The 18,800-nt window shown below is 34.1% G+C and overlaps 1 protein-coding gene across 2 annotated transcripts; it reads right to left on the minus strand.

The window, feature by feature from the left end:
• Nucleotides 1–49: 49 nt before the first annotated feature.
• LOC105638770 (putative lipid phosphate phosphatase 3, chloroplastic) lies at nt 50–7,233 on the minus strand. 2 transcript variants are annotated; one of them, XM_012222630.4, is made up of 10 exons: nt 7,011–7,233; nt 6,681–6,701; nt 4,007–4,099; nt 2,202–2,423; nt 2,022–2,109; nt 1,816–1,925; nt 1,645–1,735; nt 1,188–1,376; nt 1,034–1,093; nt 50–436 (listed from the first exon to the last, which is right to left on the minus strand). In XM_012222630.4, exons 4-10 carry the CDS (start codon nt 2,415–2,417, stop codon nt 240–242), a joined length of 951 nt encoding a protein of 316 aa, XP_012078020.1. In that variant the 5' UTR covers nt 2,418–2,423; nt 4,007–4,099; nt 6,681–6,701; nt 7,011–7,233; the 3' UTR covers nt 50–239. The 2 variants fall into 2 exon arrangements, with proteins under 2 accessions (XP_012078020.1, XP_012078018.1); XM_012222628.4 differs by lacking the exon at nt 7,011–7,233 and having other exon boundaries at nt 6,681–6,987.
• Between the last annotated feature and the right edge of the window lie 11,567 nt (nt 7,234–18,800).

Here is an 18,800-nt window from a genome sequence, read left to right on the forward strand (position 1 = left end):
ATACTTGTAATTATTTTTAAAAAGTCGTAACCATGAAAATTGTAATGTGTTTTGATAAATTATGCCTTTTATTAATAATATAGTCTGGATAAATATATACATTTTACTTAAAAAAGTTAAAATTAATCTCTTGGAAACCTGATAAACAAAAGAGCTACTAAGTTGCAGGGTGATAAACAAGGAGAAGCAATATTTCCTTCTACTCTGGTGAACTTGAGCCTTTATATAGCTACTGGAAATTACTTCCTTCCCTCTTCAATGTCTTGGTTTTCCATTGGCAAACTAGAGTTGTGAGCCAAATATAGCCCCATAAACCCATTCCTTTCTTCTTCTTCATTCTCTCTTGCATCTGAATTTAGCGAATTTATAGTAGTAGATGCTTGTGCACTTCCACGCGACTCCTCCAATACCTTAAAGTAAGCATAAGGCCCCCAACCTACAAACAGACATGAACAGAAAGCTCAGATGAACATGATCTAAACTGTCCATCAATTAGGTCAAGTTGAACATAAACACAACTTTCAAGCCTTGGTTTTGTGGAACTCATTTGAAAGTTTATGTTTCTTAGTATGAATGAAATGTTCAGTTCCCAAAGATCAAATTTTATGAAATTCGATAAACTAAAAAAAAAAAAAAAGAATCCTGTCATTTATAAGCTTCTACTTGTTTGAGTGAAGACTTGCTCCCAATACACCATGTAGAACAGACATGCAGATTTTTGAAACAAATGTCTAGAGAGACGTTGACGCTGAAAGTCAATGTTTGTTCACATCTCATCCATTTAAAACAGAGTAAGCAAAATTACAAATGAACTATGTCAAATTCAGCAGGGGACAAAATGGACAGAGCATACATCTTAATGCAGTTTAGAGAACTCAGAAACTGTATTGTTGAATAATTGCACAGAACAAGATAAATGGATTTTGTTTCAATCTATTTTACAAAAATTTCAATGGATGCACTGAACGATACCATCATAGAATCCACTGGACGCTAATGAAGGGAGTTTCATGAAATTTGTTGAGGAGCATACCTTGAGGATGATATGGTGGAGGGAAGAACTGCAAATAACAAAATGTAGCAATTACGAGCCCTGCAAAGGATAATACAGTTAAGTTAATCATTGATTGGACAGTGAAAGCACTTTCAACTTAATAACTAAAATAAAAAAGCATAGATGCACAAACCTAAGAGACCTCCAGCAAAGACATCCTGCCAATGATGCCAGTAGTCATCCACTCGAGAAATGCCAACAAGACAAGCAACTAGCAATGGAAAAAAGATGATGCATAGCTTTGCAACATGACCTCTGCGGTCAAATACTTTTATTTTTCCAGATAAGTAGAGCGACAGAAAACTCAGGCCAGCAAAGGACCCTGACAATGGAAATGATTATGGATGAAGTTAACGAAAGAGAAAAAAGTGTGAGCAAGTATAACTAAGGGTATTATGTGTTCAACTAATTTGTAATACCCTGGCCTCTCCTAGCAAAAAATGTAAATGCTTCAATATCCACATAAAGACTTTATTTATTGTTCAGTTTAAAATAATACCAACCTGCCCATGTAAAATAAAGTTCCACTTATTGTCCATATTTTTTCTTAATTCTTTGTTGTAACGATAAAGAAGCCGAAATAAACTTACATGAAGTATGCCCACTTGGAAAACTCTTGTGCCCTTCCTTGATGACATTTTTATCGCCATGACATATTACATTTCCCAATTGGTCATAAACCTGAGAAACAATCAGATATTAACTTCTAAAATCTGAAGGTACCAAACAGTAGAAGGCAGGTCCACAGAATAGAAGCATACATCCTTTCCATCAGGAAAGCAACGCCAAAAGAAATCAGGTCTAGGCCGCCCAACTGCATTTTTTATTGAATCAGTAATGACAGCTGTCACTAGAACAGAATATAAGAGACCTGCAATAGTAAAAGTGTTTCGTGCATCAGTTAAGCATAATGGAAATTTTCACAGAAAAAAAAAAATAGAAAGAAAGAAACAGATGATTATTTCACCTAGTATGGCATGATGGAGATCGTAGATGTCTCTCCTACGAAAATAGACAACTAGGAAAATCACCATAGGCAAAAGAATGGCATACATCTAATTATACCAAAAAGAAAAAACCCATCAACACTGTTGCCCAGATGGCTTATTAAAGGTTTTTATCAAATGATTGTTGATCAGAAACTTACTGGAACAGCCCAAACAGGCACTGTATTACTTTTCAAGGGGTATCTAAGATCTGTCATCATATCCTTCCCAATAAACCGATAAAACGGATGAACAACATATAAAATGACTTCTATCACCACAAGAAGCACCAATATAAGCCAATCATGCATATGTGTCCTTGCAACTGCAACTCCATGGGACTTCACAGTATGTGAACCGAGCTGGACCTCCCTCATCTTGTACTGCTTGATACATGTATACACAATTTAGAGTAATCAGACAATAAATTAAGCTTCTAATTAAAGCACACTAGAAATGCAACTCAGCTCTGCAGGGAATGTATATTAAGAAGTTGCAATAGTAAAAATAAATTTGGTGAAACACTGTTTATGCAGCACATTCAATTATGATTTCCTTGGTGAAACACTGTTTGCAGATAACATAGTTTTAATTGGTGCCTTGAAGGAGTACCCTAGAGTTTAAGGGTTTCAAATTAATAGAACTACAGAGGATATGCTTGGCAAGTTTGACAATGGAAGAAAGACATAGAAGGTCGCGATTAAAGTCTAATTGAGTTGATTTGAGCATGGTGAAATGTGATCACAAGCTTGGGCAATTTCTTCTCAAAAACTGCATATTAACATTACTTCTTTAACTTATTGAGTAAAAGTGTGAAACCAGATATACTTAATTCTGTTATATCATTATTCTCATAAATAATAGAGAATAAGACTGTCAAATTATGTGTATAGGAAGGTGAGCATAGAAAGATATTGTAATTAAAACCTTGTGGTAGAACAATTTATTTTAAACCACGAAAATGTCCAAGTGAAACTGAAAACCTTTATACGAGTCAACTCTGAATGAAAATTGCAGGCAACTAAATGTCAGAAGAAAATAACAGAGGACTCCCTACACCACTGTACACATTATCATCTCCCTCCAAGCTTCATATGATCTCTCCACGACCATAGTAAACAAATGCCTGCTCACTCCCCACAGTCCCCCAACCCACTCCCACGAAGAAAAACAAAAAGAAAGAGGTAATGGCCAATAACTCCAAAACTTTAATGAATTTTTAAAATATTGCCATTTTTCATTTACATAAACCAACTTTAACATTGTATCAAACATTAATTGCAGCGAACCTTGAAAAGCCTTAGGTTGAGTATGCTAGTGCACATCTAAAGTGCAAATGGAGCATATGTGAAATGCTATTGGAGCAAAGCAAGAGATGCAGATAAGGGCTGAGCTGAGCTGGTGCAAATGATATGACCAATCACAAGCAAATAAAGGTGCAACTGGATTAGGTAGAAGTAAATTGGTATAGGGATAAATACAAATATTCCGATACAAGTGCAGTGATACAGGGAGAGATATAGGTTCAAAGTAGATTTAGTCAGTTTTTTCTTTTCAATAATTAACACATTTAGCTTGGGCTTCTGTAGGATTAGGTTCAATTGATCCAATCATTGAGTAAAAGAAATGGCCATCAATGAATATACGACTCAAGTCTTGAATTTAGTTCTTTCAATAACCATAAAAGAGAAGAAGAAAGGTGTATGCGAAGTACAGATGCTGTAAGTCAAATTTACGATGACACTTACATATTTGATTCAGTACAATGATGATAATTAGCTTATTTACCTTCAAATTCCAATGATTATACAAACAACAAACCAAGAAACCTAATGTTCAATACTCTTTTCAGAACGAGAACAAACAGAACAACGTTACTAGCCCTGCCAATATATATGCAAAATCCTATCAAATTATAAGATTAAATCACCCACACTCAACAAAAATCAGAAGGGTAAAACTATACCTCTTCATTCTTGTGTTCTATCAGTGCAAGGTTAAGAGTTGAAAATGATTGGCAAGTATTTGCAGTAACATCCAGCCTCTTAGTTGAAGCATCCTATATAATCCAACAAATCATTTTTCAGGGAAAACTGATAGTATAGATAGTGCCCAAAAGTTTTATGTTCAAAACCTGGTTATATTTTGATCCACTACTAAAAGCTTTTGAGGTTAAACCAAGATTTCAAAGGATACCAAGGAAAGATGAGCAATGCATTAAATACATATTCTACCAAAACACAATTAATTCTCGATGACAATATTAATCATGTTCATTTAATATGCTGCACATCATTCTTATATAATGCTACACTACAAATGCCAATGCGCAAACCTGAAATGCCAGTGTGATACGAACCATACATGAGAGTGGCTCATGAATCTGCAAAAATAAGTTCCTCAAAAAGCAGCAGTACTTGCTAGTTAGCTGCCACAAAACACTATTTAGAGACTCCATCATGATCCCTCGTGAAGTGTGCAGCACTATCCAAGCATACTACTATACATATTTTTAAATAATTCCACCGCAATTACCAGTGTATTTTAAAAGTTCTGTTTTTTTGACCTTGGAAGATCAAACGATGGAAAATCTGAGAACCGACAATGAGATTTTTTTATGTTTGTTTGTTATTTTCCAAACTGCATTGTGCTATCAGACTCATGACAGAAATCTAGAGGCTAAAGAAAATATTTCAAATATGAATCAATAGATCTCCTTAATTAGATGCAATAGAACCTAGGGCCGAATATTACATGATCGAGCAGAGATATTCGTCTTCCTCAATCAACCCCTTGATATGAATAAAAGAAAGTTCATAAAGGAAGTTGACTCAGATATTACATTTTGAGAATTTATTTGACATCATTACAGTATGCAATACTAAGTTTTCTCGTAATTCGATAAGCATCTTGCTGAAGACTATCCAACTCACTATATAGAGTAGTTTCCAACAACTTCCCAAAAAAAAATTAGTTCACAACAAACTAGACCACTGGCTAAAAGCAAAATGTCAGATGGGTCAACTATTTAACTTTCCCAGCATCCACTGCCCTGAATTGCCATCCTATAGGCTGATAGCTTACAAATTAAATGTCCAAGAAATATGTTTTCTCAAATGCCTTCACCAGCTACACTTTCACTTGCCAGAGAGTGCAATGTGCTGTTCACACAAGCTGTATGTTTTACTTCCTCAGCTATTTCTCAAACAACAGCTTATTTTGAGTGGTAAATGACATGGAGAATTCAAAGTTAAGTAAATAAACGTGTCTATAAATGACTGGTACTTTCTAAAGTAAAAAGACCGCAGAAATGATAATTTAATAGAACATCATAAATCTTATTTTGTCAGTATTCCATGTGCTAAAGGAAAGGGCTAAAATGGCCAACACCAGGTAGTTAATGGTATAATTAGAGCTTTGTCGGTGATTTAAGGTTTACCTAAAGAAATCCAAATTATCAAAAAGGACAGAATACAAATCATCATTTGAACAAATTTGGGGCCATTATACTGTCATGCAAAAAATAGAATTCCATCAAGTAACTGTAGATTCTAAATCTAAGAATTGCCACTTCAAAAAGATAATAAAAAAAGAGAGTGCAATTCAAAATGTCAATTTTTGACTTTCATGTCCAAGAACCTACTTAAGCAACAGTAACCAGATAGGTCCCTATCCTTCGGGACAAATTTCAAATGCCATTAAGGATCATGACTAGAGCATGATCCAAACTCCAAGATATGTAGAATTCTACATTATACTGAATGTGAGAAACACCCAAACCCAAACTAGTTGGATGTGAAACAAAAGATTGAGGAAAAGTCTGCAGCCTGCAGGTATTACTTATAAATATGTGAAATATATTCAAACACATACATCATTACACGGTACAGGATGATGACTGTATATTAGGATTAGCACGCAGTCATATTTCGCAGAATTCGCAAAATCTTTGCGTATTGCGAATAGCATACAACAATATATTGCACAGAAGAAAGGACAAATCCACAAGAAATCACTTTGCAGTTTGGAAAGCGACTGGTATAATTTTAAAAATGAAATTATAGGTTATCCTACCAACCTTATGCCCTCAATAACTTTTAGACCCATTTTTGGAGAAAAGATTCTGAGAAAGCAAGTTATTGGTCACCAATCAGGTAACATAATAAGCTATTGTCAATAGCATTGAATAGCAAATAGGTAGTACTTCTCATGCTTTACTGCACAAATTCGATAGAAGGCAGTAGAGATTGTATCTTGGTCCTTGAGCACTATATTTCCCCTTCAAATCTCAAGGAAAGGTGATTTTAACTCTCATTACATAAGTCCAAGTACAACCCACTGAGCATTTAGAATATTGCAAGTACAAATTGGGCAACATATCATCACAAATTGAACTGAGTTACTTAATCTATCCTATTATTTCTTTTAGTAGTGAAAAAAGGAGCACATTTATTGACACAACATGGAAAATTCCAACTGCATAAAAAAGAACAAACCATGGTACAGAATTACAGATTACAAAAACCCATGTCCAACTCAACAGCTATAAGACTAAAGAACAAAAGGGAAATAAAGAAAGAAAGAAGCTTCTTCAATGTGAAAAATGAAGGGAAAAACAAAAAGAAGAAAAGCCCACTAACCTGAAAGATGCCCCTTAAATTCTTAAAGCAGGAAAGAGATTCCAAATTCCACCAAGGCATTTGTACCAGCAAAACAAAAGATGCAGAGTGTATTTCAGATTTTAGTTAAATTAGATCCCAGAAATTGGCAAATTGGGAAGGAAGCTTCCCATGAGTCAGGTTCACACAATGCAAATACAAACAAAGCCTTACCCACATGGAAAAGACGAAACAGGAAAGATATAAGGTAACCGTAATTTCAGAGAAAGGCCAAGAAGACATTCCATTGAAAAAAATTACAGAAGAAAAGAAACAGTTAAGAGAATGTACAAAATCAAATGGCTTGATTACCTGAAAAAGTTTGGGCTCTCGATTTCTTGCTATGTAATTGACAGTGAGGAAATGTAGTCCTTAGATCCTTGGTCCAGTTGAGGATAAATTGGTATGTTTTGCCATACGGAGAGAGAGAGAGAATGTTGTGTGGTATGGACTCTACACTCTAAAGCAAGTGGGGTGGCCTAGTTTTTGAAACTGCTGCGGGCGGTCTACGACGGGACGGTTGTTACTGGTTATCGCAGTTTTACCATTTTAGTTTTGTATTTTCATCTATTAGACAATATTCCTGTGATGTTATCCAAAATCTGTTAACACAATTATAATTTAATTAAAAATAAATACCTAAATTTTCTGAAAATTGTTTTATTATCCAAAAACAAGATAATTCAACATTTCTATAACAATTTTCCTACATTCTTTTAGAAAGTAATTTTCACTGAAACGTTGAATTGCGGTAGCCAAACATCCCATAACTATTACTAAGATGATTTAAATTTTCTTTTAAGATTTTCTTACTTTATTAATAAGTTTTTATATTTAATAACTTGAAGTTTATTTTTAATTTTTTAAATATTTTTGCAAGTTCAGTTTTATATTAAACGAATTTTGGTTAGGTAATAAAAATATAATAGGTTGGAAAAGTGTTAATATTAAATATTTAAAGGATTAATTGGAAATTTAATGTAAGAACTTTTCCAAATTTTTCTTTGACATTTGTATCCGTCAACCTATGTATTCATTTTATCCGATTTCTTCCATTTTTTACGTTAAATCATAAGAAAAACACTTTAATACTCTTACTATTACAAAAGGGCATGGAAACCTTGTTGTTAACCCTATATAACAGCCTATACTGGAGCTTTAAATGCTCTTCAATACTCTTATCCGCTGTCTACTGGATTTTTTCAGATCCGAATTAACTGAACCCATTTTCAAGTCTTTATTGGATTTTCTCTGTCAAACCGAATTATACCTTATGGTCAATGCCTCTGTTTTTCACATATGAATAGAACTTAGATGTCATTTCCCTAGACTACGCTTTGTTTAGAGAGAAACCCGGTATATTGGATGCGGGCAATGGGTTAATGTGTTTTAGCCTCTTTTTTTTTTTTTTTTTTGAAAAGATTAAAATTTCATTATTTAAGAGAAAAAAGCCAACACAAAATGGGGAGTACTATCCCAAATAACATGGCGAGCATGATGATAGGCAGCTCTAGCTAGAGTATGAGCTCCTATATTAGTTTGCCTACGAACCCAACGAACCTCAAAATCAGGGCGAAGTCCTAGTAAATAGAGACAATCCGAAATTACAAGACCAAAAAAAGAGAAATCTGGAGCACTAGAGTTGAGAGCAAAAATAACAAGTTGCGAGTTCACATAAAAACATCCTGGATTGTGGAAGAAGTGCACAGCAAAAAGTAGGCCTTGACGAAGAGCAATCGCCTCAACTATGGCCGAGTCCGGTGTACCTTCATAGTAACCTGAAATAGCTTTCAAAAAAATACCTTCATCATCTTCAAATGTAATACCATATCCAGACATTTTTGATGCAGCAAAAATGGCGCCATCTGTATGTCCATGCCAATTTTTTGCGTGAGTAGGATTTTGCAAATTGATGACTAGACTTGGACTTTGGAGAGTGGTGGGGACTTGTGCTAGTGTTGGTGTAGACAAAGTTGATGCAAAGGGAAGGTGAATCATTACTGTACTATTTGACCCTTTGAACTTTAGATTGCCACTAGGATTGGGCTGGTGTATCAAACCCACTTGAGTATGCCTCTGAGCTGTAGTGAATTCTTGCATAGAGTGCATGGCTCGCGTGTAGACTTGAATGGGAGTTAAGTGAACATTTTCCCAAAGCCGTTTGTTTCTCATGTGCCAAATACCCCATAGAATATTAGCAAATTTAGCAATTTTAGGAGTTTCATTATTTTGTATTACCTGCAGAAAAAAATCTTTAAAAGCAATATTAGTGTTGGGCACAAGAAAGCCTCCTAAATTCCAGACTCTTTTAGCAAAGTGGCAATTGATCACAGCATGATCAATACTTTCTACCTCACCACATAAAGGACATCCTTCAGTAACATTAACCCCCCTATTCTTAAGTCTCTCTCTTGTTGGTAAGACCCCTCTAAGAACTCTCCAAATTAAGTCTTTAATCTTAGGTTGCATTTCAATATCCCACACTGTCTTCCACCATGACCCAAATTCACCAACCCTCATCTCAAAAATCTCACAAGTCACTTTGTAACCTGACTTGACAGTATATACCCCTTTCCTATCAAAATGCCACACTCGCACATCCTCTCTATCTCTAATGCTAAGGGGTATATTAAGGATTTGATGACTCTCTTCCACACTAAATAAACTAATGATTTTTCCAACATCCCATTTTCTCTCCCCACTCACAAATAAATCTTTAACTCTCAAACCCTCATCTATAAATCCTTGCCAACCCACTACCCTAAATGGAGCCTCTTTTGGTAACCATGGATCATGAACCACCCTAATTTTATCCCCATTGCCAACTCTCCACCGTACACCATGTTTCAACACCGTGCTAGCTGACCATATACCTTTCCACACAAAGCTAGGATTCTTACCCAAAGGTGCTTCCAAAAAATCCTTTCTTCTAAAATATTTTGCCTTGAAAACTTTATGGAAAAGGGTGTTCTCACAGGTTAGCAAACGCCACCCTTGCTTGGCAAGCATAGCAATGTTAAAACATCTAATATTTTTGAAACCCATACCTCCTTTATCTTTTCTGCCACACATTCTTTCCCAACTCAACCAGTGAATTCCTTTTCCTACTTCCTGCTTTCCTCGCCACCAAAATCGATTCATCATCTTATGGATTTCATTACAAAATGTCAAGGGCAATTCAAAAACACTCATACAGTAGGATGGAATAGCTTGAAGCACTGATTTGATAAGCACTTCTTTACCAGCTTTGGAAAGAAAATGATTCGACCAGCTGTTCATCTTTTTCCACATTCTGTCCTTTAGAAAGCTGAAAATCTGTCGCTTGTTACGTCCAATAACTGAAGGTAAACCAAGGTACATACTATCCTCCCTTGATGTTGTGACCCCCAGTAACTGTTCAATCTGCCTTCTCGTAGTCACATCTGTATTAGGGCTAAAAACCAAACCAGATTTTTGGAAATTGATAGCTTGTCCCGATGCTTTCTCATACTTCTGCAGAATTTCTTTTACTTTTGTTGCTTCACTCGTAGTAGCTTTAAAAAAGAAGAGTGAATCATCTGCAAAAAGCAAATGAGAAATGCGAGGGCAACTTCTACCTGCCTTACCCCCATGAATACAGCCTTTTCTCTCAGCTTCATCAAATAAAGTAGTGAGTCCTTCCGCACATAACAGAAAGAGATAGGGTGAAATCGGGTCGCCCTGTCGTAACCCTCTACTAGCCAAAATTGGGCCCACAATCTCTCCATTAACAATAATAGAGTAATTAATTCCACAAACACACATTTTCATCCACTCGAGCCATTTTTCTGAGAAACCCAATTTAAGCATAACAGCCCACAAGAAGTTCCAATCAACCCGGTCATAAGCCTTACTAATGTCTATTTTCATAGCACAAGATCCCACCCCACAACACTTCTGTCTTTTAAGGTTGTGCATCATTTCAAAGGACACTAGAATATTATCAGTAATAGCTCTACCCGGTATGAATGCAGATTGATGTTCAGAAATGACTTTTGGCAACACAATTTTCAAACGATTAGCTAAAACTTTAGACACTATTTTGTAAAGAACATTACACAATGCTATGGGTCTAAAGTCTTTAGCCTCTTTAGGGTCAACAATTTTAGGGATTAACACAATAAGAGTATCTGGCAATGAATTAGGAAAAATACTTGCTTGTAGCCAGTCATTGCAAGCCTTCACAATATCAGTGCCAATAATGTCCCAGAATTTTTGGTAAAATGCAGGATTAAGTCCGTCAGGGCCAGGTGCCTTATCCGGGTGCATGTGAAAAATAGCCAACCTAACCTCCTCCTCCGAAACAATCCCTGTGAGCCAATCATTGTCATCCTCGCTCACTTTCCTAGAAAGTAAAGAAGTGAGGTACGAAACTTCGTCTAGATGTTGACTTGCACTTGAAAAGATGTCACCAAAATAGTTCTGTATTGATCTTTTAATGCAAGAGAGATTAGTTGACCAATTACCATTCTCATCATGTAATCCTACTATTGTATTTTTCCTGCGTCTTGCTTTGGTTTTTGCGTGGAAGAATCTGCTGTTTCTATCTCCTTGGGTTAGCCAAAATTGCTTAGCAATTTGCTTCTTTCTAACTTCCTCCTCGGCTAGGAGGGCTGATAACTTGTCCTTCAAGGCTTGGTTACAATTTTCAGGATCCACCTCCCTATCCATTTCTAATTTTCGAGTAATACTCTTTTTTTGCTGCCAAAACTCTTTATTTCTGCTCCTTCCCCAAACCCATAAGACATCAATGCACTGATCTCGCTTCTTCAAAATGCACATTTCACTATCGTCACCCCAAGCCGAGGCGACCACTTCTCGAATACCCGAATCACAGAGCCAAGCGTTATCAAATTTAAATGCTTTAGAGTTTGCCGTAGTAGATGCTGATGTATGAACAATGATTGGGTCGTGATCAGATGTTGGTGAGATAAGTGTATTAACTTTTGCATCCCTAAAATGGTCGGACCAATTCTTGTCTGCCATGGCTCGGTCAAGTTTCTCTCTCGTGTAAACTTTTCCGAACCGTTTCATGGCCCATGTAAACCTGTATCCAGCTGATGGGAGATCAGTCAAGCCACAATCATCAATTGCCTCTCGGAAGCCATCAATAAGAGCTTGTGGGTAAGAACAACCCTCCCACTTTTCAGAGTGTGTGGCCAAATCGTTAAAATCTCCTAATATAAGCCAAGGTTTGTTGCAACGACCCCTTAAAGCTCTAAGAAGATTCCAGGCAGCACGTCTTCTGCTTCTATCAGCTACCCCATAATATCCCGTTAATCTCCATGAATAATCTCCTTCTTTAATCCATGCATCAATACAATGTTGCGAGAAACCTTGAACATCAAGTAAGGTTTCGTTATTCCAGAAAAAACCCAAACCGCCGCTCCTACCGTTGCAATCAACCCCAAAACAATTATCATAACCCATACTCCTACACACCTCCTCAAGTCTTTGTTTATGAACTAAAGTTTCAATTAAAAAAACCACTGCGGGCTTATTACTCAAAGTAAAATCTTTGAGTGCTTGAACTGTTCGGGGATTGCCCAGACCCCTACAGTTCCAACTTAGGAGTCTCATTGTGCACGGCCATCCCGCTTAACGGGATTGCCTGTAGTTTTGTGTGGACCGTTGTTATCCACAATTCTGCTTCCTGTTGAATCCTTTGTCAGAGAAACTTCAGGAGCTGGGTTTTTGCTAGTACTTCTTGGTCTTTTTTTTGGGTCATCTTGTGTCTCAAAACCTGTATCCTCTTCTTGGCCCAACTGGGCCTCATGGGCCATATTATAGTTTTCCAAGTCCATTCTGGAAGTTGACTCAGATGAACTACCATCATCACAATTCAAACCTACTCTATAAAAAGAAAAGCGAAAATCTCGCTCTTTATTTGTGTTCTTATTTTCTCCAGCAGTTACCTTCGAATCCGCTGCACCTCCGAAATTGGCGTTATGCCCATACTGGCGTAACCATGGACTACCTTGCTGTTTCCGCCGCCGTCTCGTCAAAGCTCGTAAGCTTTCATCCCATCTAAAAACAATTTCTTCCTGTTTAAGATGTAGTCGCAGATCACAAAAGGCTTCAGAGTGACCAAGTCGTCCACAGAGGAAGCAAAACGTACTCAGTTTTTCATACTGGAATTTGACATAGAACACCATACCAGACTTGTCATTCAGCCTCTTCTTTCTCTTTAATGGTTGACGTATGTCTAGTCGAACTCTCATCCTCATAAAGTGTAACACCCCATTTTTCTGTGTCTGAAATAGTAAGTTATCGGTCTATGAATAGTATCATCGGTCCGGGAATAAATATTATTTTTGTCCGGAAAAATTACTATGTATGTTTAATTTTTTCTTTAATATTTCTGGAGTATGTATACATTATTTTTATGGGTAGAAAGTAAGTAATGAATATTTTTGGAGAATTTAAAAAATTAGTGAATAGTTAATTAAGGAGTGATATTAATTAAGAAAATTAGAGGCAATATGTGTATGGAGTAAATTTGAAATGGTGTTATATTAATTAAGGAAATTAGATGAATTATTTTTATGGAGTAAATTTGAGGATTTTATTGTGGATTTTATTGTGTTAAATAATATTTTGAAAGAATTTAATTTGGAGAATATTTGTAGCCATTAGATTACAATGACTCAATCCTAGCCATCCAATGTTGAGAAAAGACTAAAATACCCTTGTGCTCAATAATTTGAGCAACCACTTTCTCTCCTTCTTCTTCTCTTTGGCGTTGGCTATCTCCTTCTTCTTCTTCTTCTCTTTGTTTTTCTTCAACTTCATCCTTAGCCAAATCCATCAAATTCAACCCATTTAACTTGATTTAAGGAATCAATCCTAGAGTTTAAAGCTTGAGAAATGATATTTGGTGAATAATTTCAAGTAATTTGGAGGACAAAGGGTGGAGCACTTTCTACCAAAGACAAGGGAAAATCAAGGCTTCAAGAGTTTGATTTAAGCTTGTTAGAGCTTATGTTTAAGGTAAGTGTTCATAAATCCTCTTACCTTATTTAAATTTTTGATTTTGTGAAGTTTATACTATTTGTGAAAATTGGGAATTTTATATGAAATGATTTGATTATTGAATTTTGGTGGTATAAATGTGTTCTTGGGAGATTTCTAAGCATGTTTATATGTTGAATTGATAAGGAAAACAATTTCTTCTTCATTCTTCAAGAGTGGCAGAACCTATTGATGAATAAATCCTTAAGTTTTCTTGTTATTCTTTGTGGATTTATGATCTTAAGATGATATTTAATGAGTATTTAGTATGTGGTAGAAATCTCTACCTTGTATATGATTAAGTAAGCTGAAATTAGAAAAAAAATGTTATTGGGTGTGATTAAGGACTATTTTTGGATCCTTTTCATTTACCTTTGGTGTCTGAGTTCTTCACGAAAGTTGTAGGTCTACTTCTTAGCTTTCCAACCCCTCCTCTTGTGTCCAAATTGGATATGTATAGCTCAATTTATGGCTAACACACCTAAACTGACTCTGTTATGACGGGCTACATGCATCACTGAATTGAGTGCCTATTTTGACCACTATAATGATAAGATTATGTTCTAAGTTCTTCATGAGAGTTGTTTCCCTGTGTCTTGAGACTTTTCTGGTTTTGGATTGGTTTGATTTGAGTGTTTGGATAAGTAGGAATTTGATAAACATTGAAATTAGTTCTACTGAATCAGGTCTGGACTATTGGTCTGTATTCATAGTCTTTGTTCACCATCTTACAGATTGATCTGGGCTATTGTCCCTTGATAACATTTGTAGGATTTTGTCTTATCTTTCGAATGAATCAAACTTCACTTAATTTGGAGATCTAGAACTCAAGTTATGTTCTAAAAACCCAGCAAAGGTCAAGGTTATATTAATGCTGGAAATTTTCTATGTCTTAAATCATAGGTTTGTTTAGATAAAAGTATGTATAAATCATGTGTGATGCAGTTTTAGTATTTATTTGACAAAAATAAAACATAAGTTTGAGAAGTGTTGTTGTGGATATGATTAAATGGATATAAATTGGAAAGGTGTGGACTTGATTTAGATAATGCATGATGAGGGTTGAAATGGATACTTTTGTGCATAAGAGTTATGTTAGCATGCTTGATTGGAGAAGGAAATTCCTCCCCTTGGTACCACCTTAGTGTAGTAAAGCTTATTTAATTATTTTATATATATGACATAAGTATGATTATTTGATAACTTATATATGCTTAGAGTTTTAACAACGAAATGGGTATTTATGGTGTATGTGCTTTGAATGTTGAATAAGTAAAATATGATTTTATATGATAAGAAATTTCTTATGATAAATTTCATTATGACTTTAAGAAAGTTTTAAAAGAAAAGGGATTTATGATAAATTTCCTATATTAAGTAATTATGTTTAAGTATATGAGTTACTTAAGTTCTGAAGTAAGCTTACATGTATGATTTCATATGATAATAAAATGTCTATGTTCAGTAATTATGTTTAAGTATGATTCTAAAGTAAGCTTACATTATGAATTTAAGAAGACTAAAGAATAAGACAAGTTTTCTGATAAGTGATATGAAGTAAGAATTAAAACAAGGATTTTGGGCTCTAATATACTTAGTGTGAATTTGATGCGTGATTTGATTTTTATTCTGTCTGATGAGCATGCTCGGCATTTGATGCCATTCTGATAAGAAGCTATGATCATATGCTAGACACGTGGGTGTCTTCTGTTCTGTTAGGGCGGACGCGCTCTATATGTTATGAAAAGGTTGGCGACCTAAGGCCATTATGAATAAGTTATGAAAACTTATCTGCTTCTCTTTCTCCTAAGTGTATGCGAGCCCTATGGAAAATATTTGTAAGACAATTAAACGAATGAGATCATATTATTTTAGTAAACCTTACTTTGGAAATTAAGGATTATGTTATCAAATGAATTGTCAAAGCATGATATTTCGGTACATGGTATTAAATAAAGAGTATATGTATTGGTATAATAAATGTTCAAGTAATGACTTTATGATTTGAAAGAATTACATTATTATGTTATAATTATAAGTTTATTTGATATTCTAAGTAAAGAACTAAAGTATTTATAGTGATTAAATGTTTAAGTAAAGGATTTATGGTATAAAGAATTAAATGATTTATGTTATTAAGTAAGAGTTTATTTGATATTTCTTTTGCTATAAATGTAAATGTATGTTGAAATTTAATGATTTTATGATTATAAATGATTTTACGAAATTTGTGTTTAAAGTAAGTTGCCATCGCAACTTTGGTAAGTATGTGAATTATGAGCACCACTGAGTTTTATACTCAGCGCGTCGATTTTTATCACGCGTAGGTTGAAGATCGTGGTTGCTACTTGAAGATTTGAAGAGCAGAAGTGACTAATTTGGTAGTAGTCGATTGAGATTTATATAATGAAGAATGATGGCATATATAATTGTTACATTTTTAGATATTATGTTATTTGAAATATAATTGAAGTATGTAATTATAAATTATTTTGGTGTATAATTTATTTGGAGATAAGAATAAGATTTATTAAATGATTGAATATGAAATATTTGAAGTCATTTGATATGATTAGTTCATTAAGACTTGATAGATATAATGAATGCAATTAATTGATGGATTTAAAATACTATTGAGGATTTATTCAGTTATAAAAATATAAAGGTGTTGTTATGTTATAATGAGTATTTGGAGATGTTGGAAGTTTAGAGTTTAATTGGGAGTATTTTGTATTCACATGTTTGGCGAGCTCAGTTTTTATAGGGATATTCTTACAGTATTTCTGTAGGATTTTTCCCGATGTATATATATATATATATATATATATATATATATATATATATATATATATATATATATATATATATATATATATATAAAAAGATAAGAAAAGGAAATGAAATATTACTATTATAAAAAAAAAATTTACTCGTGAAACTGGTGACTACTCAGTTACTTCTAATTATAAATTTTAGTTTTATGATTTATATGTTAAGTTAAGACGGTGTCTCCGGCACCAAATGTGGCATCCGCCGTCGGGTCTCTCGGGACTGGGCGGCGGGTGTTACATAAAGTCATCTGCATCAGAACTACTTGCTTCCCCGTCATATTCCAAGAAAGACCCAACAAAATCTCCTAACATTTTTTGCTATCCCCTCATTCATATAACCATTGGGTAAATCTGCCACTAAAACCCAGAAATCAACATGTAAAAGTGGAATATGCATAGGTATCTCTCCTGTAGCAATTGGTTTCCAAACCAAAAGGTGTCGATTAAAGCTCCAAGGGGATCCACACATGACCCTAGCAAAATCCACTTGATTAAAGAAACGAAACAGGAACCGTTTTCCACCGAGATCTGATATATCTATGCCTCCCAATGGATGCCAAACATCTGCCAATGTGTTCCTCATAGCTTGAAAATTAATGATATTATAAGTAAGAAACATACCCACAAAGCAAAATTCATACGGGGTAGTTTCGATCCCAGGTGGAGTGTCGATCTCGAGACAATCATCTTCATCATCTGAGATAGACAAATGATTAAAGTGTTGTTGCATAACAAAAGCTAATTAAAGACAAAAGAATAGGGACATATCTATATTTTAATCATGAGGTAAGGAAGGGGACGAGAAGGGAGGTACATGGTTAAATTTTTGTTTCATAATAAGAGCTAAGTAAAAAGCAAAAGTAAAGAGACAGATCTAGGTTGTAATGATGAGATAAGGAAGGGGAAGAGAAGGAAAGAACTGTCAAGAGACAGAGAAAGGCGTGCACAAGGTAGAGAAAAAACAAAAATGTGTTTTAGCCTCTTTGATGACCAAATTGACGTCGTTTTTGCTGCTATGTCTGTTTTAAAATATGATTAAGTTTTCTTTTCTTTTTTTATACATGGACTCAAACTTTATATCTCTTATTCCCTATATTTTTTTTTTTAATTTTATTTTTATTCTTTTGAATACAATGGATTCAAATTTGATATCTCTTACTCTATACATTTTTTATAAGAGATAGAAAGACAACCAAAACAAATCTCACATAAATATATATGTCTATCATTTAAAAAAATAATATAAAATATTTGAATTTTTACTAATTTGTAAAATTAGAAAATAAAATTATCTCTACTTGAGAATATAATTTTCCTACGTATAATTTATTAACTTGAATTTAGCATCTACATAAATACAAAATACTACCTTGTCTTAACACGATCTAGCACACGTATTTAGTGTTATGTATCCACTTTTTACTTTCTTTGAATGCTTGCTTACCCCAGTGGGTGAGAGTGATGCGCTGTTGGTCCTAGGTTCGATTGCCAAGGAGCCGGTTAATTTCTTCCTCTTGGTGGATTATATTGCCTTCGATGACACTTTATAATGGATTGTACTGTTTTTTATACATAAATTATATAAATCGAATGATGAAAAAACGTTTGCTATTATTTTTAAATTTTTAATAGTTAGTCTTTTATTGTCTCTTACAGTATTTTATAAGCTTTTATTCGTTAGTTAGCAGGTACAAAATTATGAGTTTTGTCTTTTATTATTATTATTATTGTTATCACCATCATTCAACTGCTTCCTATAATTTTTTCTCTTTTCTTTTGATATAATAACTTTTGTTTTCAGTAATAGAACATATTCATTTACAATAAAATTGACAATTAAAGAATAAAATAACAATTATATGAAATTATCAAATAATATTTTTAAATTTTTAGTCAATACAATTTTGATTGCGTTAATTCTTGTATTAAAAAATTGAATGTTTATCAGTTATAAGAAATTAAGAATAATTGAGTATTCTTGTATTTTTTTAGTACGTCTGAACATTAAATTAGGACAAAGTTATGCTGCAAATGGAATATAATTTATTTTATTTTATTTATACCTTAAACTATAATAATAATAATAATAATAATATATAAATAAACATGGAGCACTGCATTTTTGTTTTTGTCTTAAAATATTTAGGAAATAAAATTCTGAAAAATTTTAAAAATAAAATTAGTAATTAAATAAAAAAAAAACAGAAGAAAATGTCCTGACATCTTAATCCATTGCGTAAAG

Source organism: Jatropha curcas, chromosome 4, assembly GCF_041381405.1.
Source record: "Jatropha curcas cultivar XTBG-Jc1 chromosome 4, XTBG_Jcur_1.0, whole genome shotgun sequence".
Classification (NCBI taxonomy): domain Eukaryota; kingdom Viridiplantae; phylum Streptophyta; class Magnoliopsida; order Malpighiales; family Euphorbiaceae; genus Jatropha; species Jatropha curcas.

Excerpts from the sequence above, each read along its gene's own strand:
- LOC105638770 (XM_012222628.4), bottom strand. The coding sequence starts at position 6,740 with ATGCCTTGGTGGAATTTGGAATCTCTTTCCTGCTTTAAGAATTTAAGG. Across the intron at positions 4,100-6,680 it reads ATTTAAGGGGCATCTTTCAG|GATGCTTCAACTAAGAGGCT; the intron begins GTTAGTGGGCTT and ends TGGATTATATAG. Across the intron at positions 1,736-1,815 it reads GCTTTCCTGATGGAAAGGAT|GTTTATGACCAATTGGGAAA; the intron begins GTATGCTTCTAT and ends ATTGTTTCTCAG.